Source organism: Haematobia irritans, chromosome 3 (genome assembly GCF_050003625.1).
Source record: "Haematobia irritans isolate KBUSLIRL chromosome 3, ASM5000362v1, whole genome shotgun sequence".
NCBI lineage: Eukaryota > Metazoa > Arthropoda > Insecta > Diptera > Muscidae > Haematobia > Haematobia irritans.
In genome coordinates, this window is record NC_134399.1 from 25,570,847 (window position 1) to 25,584,228 (window position 13,382).

Below are 13,382 nucleotides of genomic sequence, written 5' to 3' on the forward strand. Positions count from 1 at the left end.
AAAATTGTGACAAAATTTTCTATAATAGTAAAATTGTGACAAATTGTGAGAAATTTTCTTATATAAAGAAAATTTCGACAAAAATTTTTATAGAAATAAAATTCTGACAAAATTTTCTATAGAAATAACATTTTGACAAAATTCTCTATAGTAATAAAATTTTGACAAAATTTTCTATAGAAATAAAATGTTTGGAAATTTTTCTATAGAAATAAAATTTCGGTGAAATTTTTCTATAGAAATCAAATTTTGAGAAAAATTTCTATAGTAATAAAATTTTGACAAAATTTTGTATAGGAATAAAAATTTGGCAAAAATTTCTATGGAAGTAAAATTTTGAAGGTAAAGTTTAAGAAAGAAAGTCATATCGATCAAAAAATATTTTGTTTACATTTGCCAAAGTTTTTTTCAGTTTTCGGTCGATTATTTTTGGCACGAGTGGCAACCGTGTTCTCCATGGATGTTAAATGCAATTAAGTTTTAAAAATAACGCAACTAAAATAAATTAAAGCAATTGTAACACTTACAAACAAACCCACTCACAAACTTATTTTAAATATGTGTGGATATATGCATGCACATCAACAAGGAAAATCTTTTTATATCCTAAAAGTATGCTGTATGTAATTCAATATATTCCCAACTATACGTTTGTTTTATAGCTCAGAGCATTGCCATAAGCACCATTGTAGACCAACTACTCGTACATTTGTTGTTGGGATTTTCTTTACATATGCTTCTTCTTCTTGAATTCCTGAATTTCTTTCCATCCATGTGTTTTGCTCTATTTGATATGTGTATTTATCTATTTATTTATAGAATTTCTAACGAAATTGAAACCTGTTCTAATATTTATAAAACATTAAGGACTTCTTCAATGTTACCTAAGTGACACAAACGTCATAATTGCCTTTGGAGAAGGGTGATGCAAATGTGAAAATTCTTGTAACTAACTTGTGTTGGTGCCCAGCAAAAAAATTTGGAAGTTCTTCCAAAGGCACAACTTTATAAGCACTTCCAGAAGATGCACTCCCCACGATGTTCTTTATTTTAGGTACCCAGGAAGTTCTTTTAATTCAATTTTTTATAACTTGGTTTTTTCATACTTTTAATGGCTAATTTCAACTTTTTTTGTTTCAAATGGGTTAAAAACAGAGTAAGAATTTATACAATGGTACAAATAATTTAAATTTTGTCGAAAAAAAATGCTAAGTCCAATCTGAAAAATTGCAAATTTTTTAAAATATTAAACTTCCACATAAGTGTAAGAATGCATTTAAACTCATAAAAATTTTTAACAATTATTTATTTTTCAAAATATCACAAAATTTGTTAATTCACATCCAAAACATTTAACTCGGGTCCCACCTAAAGAAGTGATGCAAATTCTGTGCAACGGCGGACTTCCGTCCTATGACAAGCCCATGTTAAATTCATCGCTTCTGCGTCAATTTTGCACCACTTCCGGATCCAAAAAGAACATTTTCATTACTATTTTGGCGACGCTTTTTTTGCTGGGTGCATAAGTAAATACATAGTAAATATACTATAAATATTTCTATATATCCCCAAGTGTTCATTCAATTAATTTTGTTTGTATTAATTTTAAGAAATTATAGAAACAGTTTAGAAAGCACTTATTTCAAAATGATAATTTTGTTTGATAAATATGTTCACACTACAAAATGAGAGTGAGGAATATGTATGTACTAGTAAAAACGAATTTTTAACCCTGGAAAGAAACACAATGTTAATAAAAATAAATATGGGAATGATTTAACCTAAACCCATTTTTATGAAATTTGTGCATTTATGATTTATTGGACGTTGCATATGTATTAGGGGTATAGGGCAATTTGGGTAATTTTTATAATTTTTGCTACTTAGCAAAGGCGATTAGACAATGATATTGGCTAGATTTCACTAAGAGGGGCGGTAAACTGTGGGTTGTGAGATATTATTTTGGTTAAATCGGGCCACATTTACACAATTCGGATCGTTATCTAAAGTCTGGCATTATAGAGTGAAGAACTTCACTACAATATGCAGAAATTATCATAGTGGTAAAATGTGGGCACTTTGGCCAAATTGGCCTAAACCGAGTAAAATCCCATTGGAAATGGGTGTAACACACAAAATTATCCAATTATTTTTTTTAATTAAAATGTCTTCAATCACAGAAATGATAGTATCAATTAAAAAATTAATTGAAAGTCAATTAAAAAATTAATTGATCCAATCAAAAACTTAATTGATACTATTAATTTTTATACCCTCCACCATAGGATTCCGTTTGTAACACATCGAAATATTGTTTTAAGATCCCATAAAGTATATATATTTTCTGGGTCGTGATGAAATTTGGAGTCGTCTAAGCACAAGTAGTTGTTATTGATGTAGGTCGGATGGTATTGCAAATGGGCCATATCGGACCACTTTTACGTATAGACCCCATATAAACCGACGCTCAGATTTCGCTTGCGGAGCCTCTTGGCGGAACAAAATTCATCCGATCCCAATGAAATTTGGTTTCTGGGTCGTAGTGAAATTCTGAGTCGATCTGAGCATGTCCGTCCGTCCATCCGTCCGTCCGTCTGTTGAAATCACGCTAACTTCTGAACGAAACAAGCTATCGACTTGAAACTTGGCACAAGTAGTTGTTATTGATATAGGTCGGATGGTATTGCAAATGGGCTGTATCGGATCACTTTTACATATAGACCCCATATAAACCGATCCCCAGATTTGACCTCCGGAGCTTCTTAGAGGAGCAAAATTCTTCTGATCCGGTTGAAATTTGCAACGTGGTGTTAGTATAAGGCCGCTAATAACCATGCCATAATTGGTCCATATAGTCTATAGTTATATATAGCCGATCCCCAATCACACAAAAATTGGTTCATATCGGTTTATAATCATGGTTGCCACTCGAGCCAAAAATAAGCTACCAAAATTTCATTTTTATAGAAAACATTGTCAAAATGTTATTTCTATAGAAAATTTTGTCAAAATGGTATTTCTATAGAAAATTTTGTCAAAATTTTATTTCTATAGAAAATTTTGTCAAAATTTTATTTCTATAAAAAATTTTGTAAAATTTTTATTTCTATAAAATTTGTTTTCCAAATTTTATTTGTATAGAAAATGTTTTCCATATTCTATTTCTGTAGAAATTTTTTTTCAAATTTTACTTCTATAGAAAATGTTGTCAAAACTTTATTTTGTAAAAATTTTATTTCTATAGAAACTTTAAACTTAATTATATACGTATTTAATCGGCCTTTTTCAGTTTAATATATACCACGTATGGACTATGTGGTATATATTACGGTATTAAGAAGTTTTAAGATACCTTGTCATCGGCAAGTGTTACCGCAACCCAAGTAATTCGATTGTGGATGACAGTCTTCAGTAGAAGTTTCTACGCAATCCATGGTGGAGGATACATAAGCTTCGGCCTGGCCGAACTTACGGCCGTATATACTTGTTTTTAATTAAAATGTCTTCAATCACAGAAATGATAGTATCAATTAAAAAATTAATTGAAAAAATTAATTGAAAGGATTCCGTTTGTAACACATCGAAATATTGTTTTAAGATCCCATAAAGTATATATGTATATTTTCTGGGTCGTGATGAAATTTGGAGTCGATCTAAGCACGTCCATCCGTCCGTCCGTCTGTTGAAATCACGCTAACTTCCGAACGAAACAAGCTATCGACTTGAAACTTGGCACAAGTAGTTGTTATTGACGTAGGTCGGATGGTATTGCAAATGGGCTATATCGGACCACCACCCATATAAACCGACGCTCAGATTTGGCTTCCAGAGCTAGTGTTGGGAAAGTAACGAGTATTTGATTACAAGTACTCGTTACTGACTAATTTTTTGAGTACTTGTTACTAGTAAAAGAGTACTCAATATCTTCAATGTCAGTTTTTTTCTTCTGACGGTAAGTAAGTTGGCGGTTTGGAAGTAAAATTCTTGACTTCTTGGAAAATATTAATTGAAGTTTTCGAAAATCGTTTTATCAGTTAAAATAACACGAAAAGGATATATGGCTTCTTCCTTTGAAGAAAGCGAAAAATTTATCTGATTTCTTAAAAACATTTGCATTGGGTGTAGGTGGGAGCTATAATTTAAATCATCACATGGATCACGTCTCATGCGAATAGTATGAATAATAATGTCGTTAACTTCAGCTGGTTCAATCCAATTGTTTTCAGAGAAGGTACCCAAGCTTATTCAAAAACCCTTGGAAAATTTCAACATTGAGTCTCACGATAAAAATAATCGCTAAATATTTTCATCCACCGTCAATGGTGGAAAATGGTGGATTTAAAAAGTTGGCAAATTGCAAGCACCACTAATACACAATGCCATTTAGATATACCCTGACGAAAAAATACCAAATAGTGAATACGAAATTGGCTCTAAAAATTTGAATGATTGGTGAAAATCTTTTTCTAACGAGACCCATATATCTACAACACCACATTTTATAACACTAGAATAAAACTGGATAATGTAATTTGCTTTTCTATACTGTTTTTAAATTTAAACAAGTATAAACAGCAGTAAATTCGGCCGGGCCGAATTTTAAATACCCACCACCATGAATCAAGTATAATAGTTTACTATGAAAACTCTTCGTCGTAGTGGGTTACTTGATAATATATAGAATTGTAGGGGGTTTGATGACAAATCTTCTCCCAAACGAGCCAGCTACCGAAGACAAACTTTAAAGATTCTACCTATGAAGACCAGATAAGAATCTGGATTTATGAGAACCAATTTTGTTTGAGTTTTAGAGAAAATATAAACATATCGTGTATATGTTGAAATTACGCCTTGATTTAAAATCTTAAATCTGTAGATTTTTCCGCATTTATTTAAATTTTATTTAAATACGATGAGTAAAATCTGGTACTTTTGCTTTCAGTTTGAAGCAATTTTCATGATCAGTGGCCTGCTATACCCTGAAAGAAGTGTTTTCTTTTTTGAGAAACGTAATTTTAGACAAGCAAAGTTTTCTTTTGACACAAATTTTAGAGACAATCATTGAATAAACGGAAACACTTTATATAAGAAAAAGAAATTTCGTTTGTCTAAAATTTTATTATAGATTACTAATTTCCAGCAAATCGGATGAAAACTACGGATTCTAGAAGCCAAAGAAATAAAGCCGGGAGATCGGATAATATGGGGGCTATACCAAAACATGGACCGATAGGCACCATTTGCTACTCACATATTTGTGATCTTAACATACCTCCAGATTTTCAATTTCAAACAAATCGGCCAGAAAATATAGAAGTAAAAATCGAGAGATCAGTCTATATGGGTGTTATACCAAAAAATGGACCGATATACCTCAATTTCGGCACTCTTATTTGTGGTCTAAAAATACCTCTAGACTTCGAATTTCAGGCAAATTATGTAATAAGTACAGTTTATTGTAGCTCAAGAATTTCAGGCAAAGCGGATGGTAAATATAGTTTCTAGAAGCCCAAGAAGCAAAATGGGAGATTGGTCTATATGGGGGCTATATCAAAAAATGGACCGATGAGCACCATTTTCGGCACACCTTTTTATGGTCCCAAAAAAACTCTAGATTTTCAATTTCAGGAAAATCGGATAGAAAATATAGTTTCTAGAAGCCCGAGAAGCAAAATCGGGACATCAGTCTCTATGGGGTCTATATCAAAACATGGACCGATGAGCACCATTTTCGGCACACCTTTTTATGGTCCTCAAATACCTCTATATTTCCAATTTCAGCAAATTGGATAAAAACTACGGTTTTTATAGGCCCAAGACTCCAAATCGAGAGGTTGGTTAATATGAGGGCTATATCAAAACATGGACCGATATGGACCATTTTCGGCACACCTCTTTATAGTCCCACAATACCTATAGATTTCCAATTTCAGGCAAATCGGATGGTAAATATAGTTTCTAGACGCCCAAGAAGCAAAATCGGGAGATGGGTCTATATGGGGGCTATATCAAAAAATGGACCGATACGAACGATTTTCGACACACCTCCTTATGGTCCTAAAATACCTCTAGATTTTCAATTTCAGACAAATCGGATAGAAAATACTGTTTCTAGATGCCTAAGAAGCAAAATACTAAAACATCGACCGATACGGACCATTTTCGACACACCTCTTTATGGTCCCAAAATACCTCTAGATTTCTAATTTCAGGCAAATCTGATAAAAACTACGGTTTTTATAGGCGCAAGACCCCAAATCGGGAGGTCGGTTTATATGGGGACTATATAAAAACTTGGACCGATATAGCCCATCTTCGAAATTGACCTGCCTGCAAACAAAAGGCTAATCTGTGCCAAATTTCGGGACGATAGCGCCATTATTGAAGGCTGTAGCGTGATTACAACCAAGGCCGTAGCCAGGATTTTAATTCGGGGGGGGTTCAACTTAAAAAAAAATATTCATATAATCTCATGTGTAGAAAATTTTAATTATGCATAGGTATGTATACAATATTTTTATAATATTAAATTGAACCGACGGGCTTTTTGGGCAGCAAATAAATCAATGACTTCTTCAGTCGGCACATTTATTCGGCGATGAACCGACATTAATGCCAATCCTTTGAGTCTACTCTCGCTAGTCGAATTTCTAAGATACTATAATCTATTCCATGGCTGAATAAGGAGATTGAATCACGATAACAAAAACAACAAATTTCAATATGTTGTTTACAATTTTAAGAAGTCAAAATCAGCTGATAAAAGAATCGTATGGCATTGGTAAAAGTGGCAATTATTTATTCTTTCAATTGTCCTGAAAAAATAATTCAAATCCAGAGAAAAATAAAGGTTCAAATTTAATTGCGTCACCTATGAGTTATTGTGAAGTGGATAATTCATCCGAGGAACGCCGATATGAGACCAAAGTTAAGAATGGAAGTCAGTCAAATGGATATTCGCCATCTATTAATAAAAACCGTTTATGATGCAGTTTAAAAACTGATGTGCGTGGTATTTTGGGTCTGGAATATGTTATCAAGATACTCAAGTCATCTTTGAACAATTCTCCAGCTATGAATGCGTTTGAGATGCATTTGCTATGCAGTGTCATTTGGAGAGCTGCAATCACCATAAACATATGATTTTGACATCTTAAAATTTGGTCGAAATAAAAAAATTGTAATCATATGGCCGCATGATTTAACCTTCTTGTTCAGCCATGAATCTCTTCATTGTTGAAAATGAACGTTCGGATGAGCACGTAGTAACTGCAGGGATGGAAAATGCAGTACTATAATACTTTTTTCAAAACTTTTTCACCCCGGTCAGTAACGTAGTACCCCCGCGAATGATTTAGTACCTTTTGTGTAGACATTTTTGAGTCGATATCAGATTTATGGTACAATAGCTTTGACGAAATATTTTAATATTTTGAGAAAGTCTTTATCAACCTTATTTGCTAATAGTCTTTTACAAATATGGCAAAACAGACATGTTCATGTGGGAAGAAAATCTCGATTTTGTAAAAGACATAGTCAAAAACAGGATTTTATTGAACTTCAAGAATGTTTTAGTCGAAAAAAGAATGCGATTCTATATTATCGATTTTTTATTTCGGTAGAAAATGTTGTCAATATTTTATTTCTATATAGAATTTTTGCAAAATTTTATTTTTATGGAAAATTTTGTCAGAGTTTTATTTCAATTGAAAATTTTGTAAAAATTTTATTTCTATAGGAAATTTTTGCAAAATTTTATTTCTATAGAAAAAATTTTGCAAATTTTTTTTTCTATAGAATTTTTTTGCAAAATATTTCGGCATAAGCCGGCTATCATACAAACCTTTTTTCGGAGGGTTCAAGTGTGGTTCATTGTTGGGTTTAATGAACTGCCTGAATTTATTCTGATAATTGGTTGGTAGTTTTGCTGCAAATAGAGGATGCTGATAAGGAATGTGGTAATTCCGAAACCATCCAACCATCTTGCAGTCTATAGGTCTTTGCCCAAATAAATTTGACAAACATTTTTTCCTCTGTTGGTTAAGCTACACTTGTAGTTTAGTCAATGTATGCTTTTAAGCTGCAACAAAAAACAACAATGCTTAAAGATCAAAACCAACAATAACAAAACAAAACGAATGGAAAATTTTATTTCTATAGAAATTTTTTGCAAAATTTTATTTATATAGAAAATTTTGTCAAAATTGTATTTTCTTTAAAATTCAGTCTCTTGACAATAATATTCAAGTGAAATTTTTGTTGAAATTTAGTAACAAGTACCTTTCCGATCAAAACTGGCAAAGTGACCAAAATTTTTAAAATATGCACGTTTGGAAATATCTCTTTATTGCTTCCATCGCTAAATTAGGCAGGTTCTTTTCGCAGGTTTTGCTCCATTTCATTTACACACGTGTGTTTGGCTGTTTCGTTGTTGTTCTATGGCCAAACAAAGCGAGTCATGTTCACAAAAAGAACAACAAACACACATAAAAAGCAGAAATACATTTTCCAAAAATGAAATTTGTGGTGCGAGAACAAAAACAATTTGTTTTTTCAACCGTCGTTTGACGGGCTTTTCAACTAGTATTCTATGATTTGTGCAAGTTTTATAGGTAAGCGTTTTTCAAAATAAAACCTCCAGCTTTTCTTCAACATCTTCGATAAGATTTTTCTATGCAGCTAAAAATATATATTTATTTATATAAAAATATTCATTCATTTCGGGGGGGGGGGGGGTTTGATCCCCCTCATCCCCCCCCCCCTGAATACGGCCTTGATTACAACAGACAGACAGACAGACGGACATGCTTATATCGTCTTAGAATTTCTCCCTGATCAAGAATATATATACTTTATATAGTCGGAAATCGATATTTCTATGTGTTACACACGGAATGACAAACTTATTATACCCCCGTCACCATTTTATGGTGGTGGGTATAAAAAGAGGAAGATATTATTAAAAAAGTGCCTACAATGTCTTTTTTATTTTTTTTTATAAAAGTAACGAGTAGTAACGAGTACTCAATTCAAAAGTAACGAGTAGTCAAAAGTAATCAAAATTTACAACACTATCCGGAGCCTCTTGGCGGAACAAAATTCATCCGATCCGATTGAAATTTGGTACATGGTGTAAGTATATGGTCTCTAACAACCATGCACAAATTTATCCATATCGGTCCATAATTATATATAGCCCGCATATAAACCGATCCCCAGATTTGACCTCCGGAGCCTCTTGGAGGAGCAAAATTCATGCGATCTGATTGAAACATGGTACGTGTTGTTAGTATATGGTCTTTAACAACGATACCAAAATTCGTCCATATCGGTCCATATTTATATATAGCCCCCATTTAAACCGATCCCCAGATTTGACCTGCGGATCCTCTTGGAGGAGCAAAATTTATCCGATCCGGTTGAAATTTGGTATGTGGTGTTAGTATATGGTCTCTAACAATGATGCAAAACTTTATCCATATCGGTCCATAATTATATATAGCCCCCATACAAACCGACCTCCAGATTTGGCTTGTGGATTCTCTTGGAGGAGCAAATTTCGTACGATTCGGTTGGAAATTGGTATGTGGTGTCAGTATATAGTTTCTAATAACCATACAAAAATTGGTCCATATCAGTCCATAATTATATACGAGTATAGCCCCCATATAAACTGGTCCCCAGATTTGACCTCCGGAGCCTTGTGCAGAAGCAAAATTCATACGACACTGATAGAAAAAGTTTCGTTATATTAACGAAATGTGTCATTAAAAGTGAGCCAATGAAACAAATTCGTTAATACAACGAAATTGTTCGTTATTATAACGTATTTTCTGTTAATCAACGTAACGTTTCGTACTATTAACGAATATTTTCGTTGTATTAATGAAAATGTTTCGTTATATCAATGAAAAATGTGCGTTGGCTCAATTTTAATGAAATTTTCTTTTTGTGGATGCTTTTGAAATTTTGGTGCGTGGTGTTAGTATATGGTCTTTAGCAACCTGGCCAAAATTGGCCCTTATCGGTCCGTTTTTATATATATCCCCATATAAACCGATCCCCTGATTTGGTTTTGGAGCCCTTTGGAGAAGAAAAATTCATCCGATTCGATTAAAAATTTGTACGTTGAGTTAGTATATGGCCTCTTACAACCATGCATAAATTAGTTAATATCGGTCTATAATTATATATCACCTCCATATAAACCTTCAATTGGGTAGAAAAAATGTGCATTTGAAATGAAGGATTCATGTGTTTTGAAAAAAGTTTTCACTTGTTTTGAAAAAAGGGTTCATTTGTTTCGAAAAATATTCATTTGATTTGAAAATAGGTTCTTTTGTTTTGAAGAAAAGTTTTATTTAATTTGAAAAAAGTTTCATTTGATTTCAGAAAGGTTTCATTTGATTTAAAAAAGGTTTCAATTGAGTTGAGGAATGCTTCATTGGAATTGAAGGGTTCATGTGTTTTGAGAAAAGATTTCACTTGTGTTGCAAAAAGTTTTCTTGAAAAATTTTTATTTGGTTTGAAAAGGGTTCATTTGTTTCGAACAAATGTTCATTTTGTTTTGAAGAAAAGTTTCGTTTGATTTGAAAAAGGTTTCATTTGATGTAAGAAGGATTTCCTTTGGTTTGCAAAAGGTTCCAATTGAGTTGAGGTTTCGTTTAAAGTACACACAAAGAAAATTTCACTAAAAGTCAGACAACCAAAAAATTTTCATTGATATAACGAAACATTTTCATAAATATAATGAAAATATTCGTTAATAGTACGAAACGTTACGTTGATTGACAGAAAATTCGTTATAATAACGAAAATTTTCGTTGTATTAACGAATTTGTTTCATTGGCTGACTTTTAACGACACATTTCGTTAATGCAATGAAAGTTTTTCTACTAATGCATTCATGTGTTTTCCAAAAGGTTTCATTTGTTTTGAAAAAAGGTTTTATTTGGGTTCATTTGAATAAGGGTTCATTTAAGTTACGAAGGATCCACTTGGATTGGAGTATTTATGTGTTTTGAAAAAAGTTTAACTTGTTTTGGAGAAAGGTTTCATTTGGCTTGAAAAATTGTCATTTGGTTTGAAAACGGTTCATTTGTATTGAGAAAACGTTTTATTTGGTTTGAAAAAGGTTTCATTGGTTATGAAAACAGTTTCATTTGATTTTTAAAAGAGGTCACTTGATTTGTAATTGTCATATAAAGAATTGCCATGCAATTTGGCTCATACATCATCAGATAGAGTCCTGCCAACTCACGAAAAATAAGAATTCCCTTGAAATGTAAAGCTCACGACGTTACAATTTAAATTTCAAATACCATCTTAATTTTGATTTCGCAGTAGTATAATCACATATAGAATTTTGATATATAACCACAATATAAATAAATCTGTATAACTAAGGTACAATGACATTACAATTATATTTATAAGTGATGTGCTTAAAATACTACCACAAACATCAATCAATAATGATAGCAATTAATCTATTAAAAATTTATTATCTGAAAATAATTGCATATTTTATGGCTGAATGCATGGCAAAATCAAAACGAAGAAGATACAATGCGATGAGTTACAAATTTATATGTGTGTGTGTTTATTTATAAATAATTCAATATTTATTATGGCATACTTTAAAGGCTGTGTGCATGATTGTAACAAAATTATAGCATACCTTAAGGATGTCTGTTTAAAAACTCAATAGAAATATTTTTATTGCATATATTAAAGCCAGGCAAAAAAAAAATTAAAGCTTTCATACATGAGAGCAAATGTAAAAATATTCTAATGTATGTGTAAGACTACCAACCACCCAAAAAAAAACCCTCTTTGCATTTTCATGGCTTGTTTATCGATTTATATTGTGTGGAAACAAAAACAAACCCAAGTATATGAAGGAAATTGTGAAAATGTCTGTTGTTATGACCCAGAAAAAATTCGAACTTAGTATGTGTTTTTCTACCATTAACTTCCATTTTTTTGTTCACCCCAAAATTGACCAAACACTTTAATGGTGGCCATCAATTGTCCACCTCCCCATAAAGAGGGGAGTTTTCTGCCATTTCATGCTTATGGTTATTTTCAAAATTTTCATTTAACACTTCACAGATGTAGAAGACTTTCACAATTTTTGGATTTATTAAATGTGCCAAGACACCATCATCATCAGCAGCAGCAGCAACATCATCAACAAGACCAACCTACCACATTTGGCTGTGGTTTGAGTGGTAGTAGTAGCAGTAATACCTCATCCCGACATTCTAGTCCAGTGTCACCATATTCTGGCACCCAGATTCAGGGTCAAATGGCTCCTGCTCCTCCTCATCCTCCTCTTGCTGGCAATGAAAGTAGTGCTCTGTGTTTTGGCAATAGTCCCCTATGCGGCATCATTATTAACATCAGCAATGGCAGTAACAATGTGGCCGATGGACAACACCAACAGCCATTTCATTCGCATCACCATTACCATCATCAACAGCAAAATCTTCTCCATGTAGAACAGCCTCAGCAACAAACACGTAGCTCTTTGTATAGCACCACATGCCTCAGCTACCAAAGTGAAATATTTTTTCTGAATCTGACAAGTGGAGAAATCAATGATGCCATGGAAAGGTACAAACACAACAGTGACATACATAGTCCATGTTTCATGTTTCCTCATTGGTCTCAGGCCCTACATCAGATTTTCATATTCACTACTCTACAAATGTGTACAAAATGCTTGCTAAGAAACAAAATGCTGGGGAAGTTCTGTTGCCCCATGGGGATGTGAAAATGTTTATGAAGAATTCTTGTGAGTAGTATACTCCAGTGTCATTTGGGAATGTGAGGCGGATCTGCTAAAGTTTGGAAAATTAAATTGAATTTGCAGGAAATTTATTTCATACTCCAGATAGTACAACATTCGTGAAACCTATGCCAAAGTTTTGTATACAGGAACTCAATGTTATTAAACTAATTTTGGTTGAGTAGCGAGATTGTTTTCTTGGGGAAGAAGTCTTCCACTTTGGCCGCCATAAAAAAAAAATTTTTAATAGAAAATTTTTATTATTTTATTTCAGAAGTATTTTTTTATTATTTTTTGATCGTCCCTTGAATTGTAAATGTGTCGAAGTTTTAAATAGTTTTAGTTTGCATCAACAAGAGAAAGTTACTACAACACAAGGAGCCACCGTGGTGCAGTGGTTAGCATGCCCGCCTTGCATACACAAGGTCGTGGGTTCGATTCCTGCTACGACCGAACACCAAAAAATTTTTCAGCGGTGGATTATCCCACCTCAGTAATGCTGGTGACATTTCTGAGGGTTTCAAAACTTCTCTAAGTGGTTTCACTGCAATGTGGAACGCCGTTCGGACTCGGCTATAAAAAGGAGGTC

The 13,382-nt window shown here is 32.9% G+C and overlaps 1 protein-coding gene across 1 annotated transcript in view; it reads left to right on the plus strand.

Annotated features, from left to right (window-relative positions):
- The window catches only part of LOC142230801 (uncharacterized), a 125,973-nt gene that overhangs the window by 10,016 nt on the left and 102,575 nt on the right, over window positions 1-13,382 (plus strand). The window contains exon 3 of the mRNA XM_075301426.1: window positions 12,115-12,618. Within this exon, the coding sequence (XP_075157541.1) occupies window positions 12,115-12,618 (504 nt within the window). The remainder of the gene's footprint in view (window positions 1-12,114; window positions 12,619-13,382) is intronic.